This window comes from Thalassophryne amazonica, chromosome 20 (genome assembly GCF_902500255.1).
Source record: "Thalassophryne amazonica chromosome 20, fThaAma1.1, whole genome shotgun sequence".
Taxonomy (NCBI): Eukaryota; Metazoa; Chordata; class Actinopteri; order Batrachoidiformes; family Batrachoididae; genus Thalassophryne; species Thalassophryne amazonica.
Genome location: NC_047122.1, coordinates 42,605,774 through 42,611,895, shown reverse-complemented (window position 1 = coordinate 42,611,895; position 6,122 = coordinate 42,605,774). Strand labels below are relative to the sequence as shown.

At 39.8% G+C, this 6,122-nt stretch overlaps 1 protein-coding gene across 2 annotated transcripts in view; it reads right to left on the bottom strand.

Moving 5' to 3' along the window:
• Positions 1-4,661: 4,661 nt before the first annotated feature.
• grhl2b (grainyhead-like transcription factor 2b) overlaps positions 4,662-6,122 on the bottom strand; it is a 44,031-nt gene continuing 42,570 nt past the window's right edge. For both annotated transcript variants that reach the window (XM_034160285.1, XM_034160286.1), the window contains exons 15-16: positions 5,780-5,844; positions 4,662-5,610 (exon numbers count right to left, since the gene is read on the bottom strand). In XM_034160285.1, coding sequence (XP_034016176.1) covers positions 5,496-5,610; positions 5,780-5,844 — 180 coding nt within the window. In that variant the 3' untranslated portion in view covers positions 4,662-5,495. The remainder of the gene's footprint in view (positions 5,611-5,779; positions 5,845-6,122) is intronic.

Here is a 6,122-nt window from a genome sequence, read left to right as displayed (position 1 = left end):
TTGGACTATGTAGCTACCTTTTTAAAATTAAGCATTATCACAACACTACAGAATTATTGGATCAACCTGATAAATTGCTTCAAGTGATAACAAATGAAGGTAACAAGAAACATATAGGTAACTAGTGAACTTAATTTGGAAAAACGTAATCATTGTGTTTGTTACAATATTCTTAGTGTCAAACTTTTTTTAAATTAAGTTTTAATTTTTATTTCATTTTTTTTCTTTTTTGGAGGGTGGGGGGTTGGATGTGTCATGTAATCAAACTACAAACACAATGTGAGATTATGAATATTGATCTGCTGCAGCCCGAACTATTTGTTTTTTTTTTCACTGCACCTGCAAGTACTGCACCTCTATAGGGGAAAAAGCACAATCATGGATAGAAGCAGAAAGAACTCAAATATCTTTTGTGCGGTATAACAATTGTCACAAATTTTTAAAAAGAAGAAAATGTAATTTGAATTTATTTTGCAAAAATTGAAAAAAAAAATATAATCTACAAATTTTTCCAAACACCCATAAGTTTCACCAATGTTGAACTACAATTCTTTTTCTGTTCTACCATCTCGCTTGCTATATTGATGACCTTTATTTCAATCCCGAACAGCACATAATTTTATCAATTTATTTATCAACAGGCTCTGGATAGCTCAAATATACACTTCTGAAAGAAATTGGAACAGTTTTAAATCAGAACATAGCATCAATGTTCTGAGTTAATAGTAAATTCAGTTTTTTTGTTTTTTATGTTATTGTTAAATTGTTTTTTTTTTTTTTTTTTTTTCTGTTTTCTGTATTTCTTATCCTCTGCTCAAATAAAATAGATGATGATGATGATGATGATGAAGTCGACTTCTAGGGTATTGATCTGGTCAGTTAAGTTGTAGAGGGAGTTGTTAATAAGCTTTCAGCTTCTTTGGTGTTAATGAAATTAAACCCCCTGTCCACATAGGTTGCAGTTAACTTCCCGAAAGAAAAAAAAAATTGTAAAACGGCAAACTCGCGTGATAATCACCAACTACACGACAATCCACCTTCAAACATACAGTACATGGTCATCCTGCAGTGTCACAATCATTGGATTTATCGGAAACAAAATTTTGGACTGTTCAAAATGTTGACGTGAAAGAAATCAGGAACCGAGAACCCTGCTGCACGCTGAGGGCATTAGATTGTACCAAACATTAATGCAGATCTGTACCCGATCCATTATCCTAAGGTTCACTGAGGCAGAGCAGCAAGCAGGTGGCAAAATATTCCATCCCAATATCCCATGAATAAGTCTCGCCGGCGACAAAGTACCTGCCACCTTCAGCTCTGTCCCTTTCGCGGTCTCTGATGCCGTTTACTTCATGATTTGTATCTGGGTCCCACCTGGAAGCTGACGGGAACATGTGGACACGGCATAACAAGTACATGAGAGGGGCAACAATGAGGCAACGCTCAAAAACAGAAATAGTTTTACAGATGGAGGCCTCTGACATTTTTTCCCCTCATCTTTTCTGACTGATTTGTCACTAAGTTTGCATTTGGTTAGAGTCAGTGTCACTACTGGTAGCATGGTGCTGTACCTGGACCCTACGCAGGTTGCACAAGTAGACCTACTCCTCCAGGATGGCACCTCCAATATGTACCATTGCCAGAAGGTTTAGCTGTGACTCCCAGCACAGTCTCAAAAGTGTGGAGGAGATTCCAGGAGACATGCAGTTACTCTAGGAGAGCTGGACAGGACCGTAGAAGGTCCTTAACCTATCAGGAAGACCAGTATCTGCTCATTTATGCAAGAAGAAGCAGGATGAGCACTGCCAGAGCTCTACAAAATGACCAGCAGGCCACTGGTGTTAATGTCTCTGACCAAATTGTCAGAAACAGACTTCATGAGGGGAGCCTGAGGGTCTGGCGTCCTGTAGTGGGCTCTGTGCTCACTGGTTGGCACCGTGGAGCTCGACTGGCATTTGCCACAGACCACCAGAATTGGCAGGTCCATCACTGGCACCTTGTGCTTTTCACAGATCAATCAATCAATCAATTTTTTTATATAGCGCCAAATCACAACAAACAGTTGCCCCAAGGCGCTTTATATTGTAAGGCAAGGCCATACAATAATTATGTAAAACCCCAACGGTCAAAACGACCCCCTGTGAGCAAGCACTTGGCTACAGTGGGAAGGAAAAACTCCCTTTTAACAGGAAGAAACCTCCAGCAGAACCAGGCTCAGGGAGGGGCAGTCTTCTGCTGGGACTGGTTGGGGCTGAGGGAGAGATCCAGGAAAAAGACATGCTGTGGAGGGGAGCAGAGATCGATCACTAATGATTAAATGCAGAGTGGTGCATACAGAGCAAAAAGAGAAAGAAACAGTGCATCATGGGAACCCCCCCAGCAGTCTACGTCTATAGCAGCATAACTAAGGGATGGTTCAGGGTCACCTGATCCAGCCCTAACTATAAGCTTTAGCAAAAAGGAAAGTTTTAAGCCTAATCTTAAAAGTAGAGAGGGTGTCTGTCTCCCTGATCTGAATTGGGAGCTGGTTCCACAGGAGAGGAGCCTGAAAGCTGAAGGCTCTGCCTCCCATTCTACTCTTACAAACCCTAGAAGAAGAATTTTAAATTCTATTCTAGAATTAACAGGAAGCCAATGAAGAGAGGCCAATATGGGTGAGATATGCTCTCTCCTTCTAGTCCCTGTCAGTACTCTAGCTGCAGCATTTTGAATTAACTGAAGGCTTTTTAGGGAACTTTTAGGACAACCTGATAATAATGAATTACAATAGTCCAGCCTAGAGGAAATAAATGCATGAATTAGTTTTTCAGCATCACTCTGAGACAAGACCTTTCTGATTTTAGAGATATTGCGTAAATGCAAAAAAGCAGTCCTACATATTTGTTTAATATGCGCTTTGAATGACATATCCTGATCAAAAATGACTCCAAGATTTCTCACAGTATTACTAGAGGTCAGGGTAATGCCATCCAGAGTAAGGATCTGGTTAGACACCATGTTTCTAAGATTTGTGGGGCCAAGTACAATAACTTCAGTTTTATCTGAGTTTAAAAGCAGGAAATTAGAGGTCATCCATGTCTTTATGTCTGTAAGACAATCCTGCAGTTTAGCTAATTGGTGTGTGTCCTCTGGCTTCATGGATAGATAAAGCTGGGTATCATCTGCGTAACAATGAAAATTTAAGCAATACCGTCTAATAATACTACCTAAGGGAAGCATGTATAAAGTGAATAAAATTGGTCCTAGCACAGAACCTTGTGGAACTCCATAATTAACTTTAGTCTGTGAAGAAGATTCCCCATTTACATGAACAAATTGTAATCTATTAGACAAATATGATTCAAACCACCGCAGCGCAGTGCCTTTAATACCTATGGCATGCTCTAATCTCTGTAATAAAATTTTATGGTCAACAGTATCAAAAGCAGCACTGAGGTCTAACAGAACAAGCACAGAGATGAGTCCACTGTCCGAGGCCATAAGATCATTTGTAACCTTCACTAATGCTGTTTCTGTACTATGATGAATTCTAAAACCTGACTGAAACTCTTCAAATAGACCATTCCTCTGCAGATGATCAGTTAGCTGTTTAACAACTACCCTTTCAAGAATTTTTGAGAGATGCTTATCAAACCTGTTCTCACAGATGAGAACAGGTTTGATGTGAAAGGGTCTGGAGATGCCGTGGAGAACATTATGCTGCCTGCTGCAACATCATTCAGCACGACCGGTTTGGTGGTGGGTTAGTGATGGTCTGGGAAGGCATATTCCTGGTAGGACACACAGACCTCTACAGGCAAGACAACAGCACCCTGACTGCTGTTAGATATTGGGATGAAATCTTTAGACCCATTGTCAGACCCTATACTGGTGCAGTGGGTCCTGGGTTCCTCCTGGTACTTGACAATGCTCAGTGTCATGTGGCGAGAGTATGCAGACAGTTCCTGGAGGATGACGGAATTGATACCATTGACTGATCACCATGGTTGCCTCACCTAAATCCAGTAGAACACCTCCGGGATATTATGTTTCCGTCCATCCGAAGCCACCAGGCTGCACCTCAGACTGTCCAGGAGCTAAGTGTTGCGGCCTGGTCCAGATGTGGGAGGAGATCCCCCAGGACACCATCCATCACCTCATTAGGAGCACACCTCAATGTTATCAAGCTTGCCTACAAGCACGTGAGGGTCACACAAACTACTGAGTACCATTTTGAGTTGCTGCAATGAAATTTTGGCAGACTGTAAACCTGCCACATTTTTTTTTTCACATTGATTTTTGGGGTGTCTTTGAATTCAGCCCTCTGTAGGTTGACAGTTTTTTCTTCCCCCATTGAGATCTGATGTATTTTCAAAGTGTTATTTTAATTTTTTGAGCAGTATAAGATGGAAAACTCATTTTGAGAAAATACCACTTTTAACCCTGAGATTTTCTTTTTCACTGACTGAAGCATTCTGTGCACATGGTTAGTTCAATGACTGTCAGAAAAATGAAAATAGTTTCATGCGATGATAAATGGTATACATTTGTAATTTTTTTTTTTTTTTTAATAAAATGCTTTTCAGCCCTGCTAGAAGATTGTGGAGTTGACAAGGTTAATTAGCCAATTTGAACTAAATGTTAATTGAGTTGAATCATTAAAGATCAAAACGTATCTTAAGTCCAAATTTTTTGTTAAGATGACAGCTCTACATTTTTATTAATTTATGCACACATTCAAAAACACGAGACCTGCACAACAACAAAGTGCCCCCAAAAACCTGTACAGTATCTTTGCAGTATTTCCATCTGATGTTACACCTCACATACTACCCACATGTGAATAGTACAATATGGCTGAAAATTAGATGGCATAAAAAATAAAAAAAAATCATTTGAAGAGGGCAACTTACTCTCAAAAGCTACAAGAAGTCATTGAAATGTAAAGTACAAGAAACTCATGGATAAATTGTTAAAGAAATTTATGGATAAATGTATTAATAAATAACACTAATAAAAAAACTGATGCATGCAAAGAAATAGCTAAACTATTGACAATCATCTAATTAAAGCTGCAAACGTAGCTGCTCCTGATGTGCATTTGGCAAAAAAAACAAACAAAAAAAAACACAAGACTGTACAAGATGGAACAAAAATTAAAAAAAATTGTACAATAAAAATATTGGCATCAGGTTTGCGAGTGGAGGAGATCAATCTGTGCACATCATCTCGCAGTGAGGAAGAGAGTAAAAAGAGTTCATAAAAACAAACTGTCCAACTCTATTTTCCTTTTTTTGTGCCTGTTTTCATCCTCTTGCACAGACAAACACTACCTGCTTCATTGTGTAACAGCAACACAGAGGAGCTGTAGTGACGTTGCAGTCAGATTCCTGGAGAAAGGGCAAAAAGAAAACCCCCAAAAAAGACCGTCTCCCATGAAGTCAGTCAGATTATGAATAGCAGCTTCGTGGACGTCGGCCGACCAGCATCACAGCGTCTCAGCTGACGAGCCGTCAGATCTCCGTCAGCGTGACTTTGTACGCGTCTGCGTAGCTCTCGATGTGGAGGATGAAAGTGTCTTCGTTGGAGTAATGCTCAATAATGTTATCGTCCATGTTCACTAATATCCTGGAACGCAAAACAAGCAGGTCACACACCAAGTCGGCAAAGTTCCACGTCAACAAGACTGGTTCTAATTTAAGATTTCAAAATCCAGCACCTTTGACTAACCCGTCTGAACACAATAATTAAGACATGTTTTCAACATGCAAACATTTCTTTGATTCTGTTTCCTCACCCTTTTTTACTTTTCTTGTACACTTTGGCTATCCTGTCGGTTGGCACACCGTACTTCTCTGATATCTATGAAAAACAAGAAGAGAGCTGTGTGTGAACATGTGATCGGCTCTGTGTGTGTGTGTGTGTGTGTGTATACTGATATGATAGAGGACCTGTTTAGTGAGGACCATTTTGGAAAGTGAGGACATTTAGGCCGGTCCTCACAAGATTTTTTTAATGAAAAAACTTCGAGAGGCTTTAAAAATGTGGCTCTCAAAGTGATTCTTCAAAATCTGAGGTGACAGCTTGACTTAGAGAGACATCTAGAGTTGAAATGCAGTATCGGTTTATTTCTAAGTATA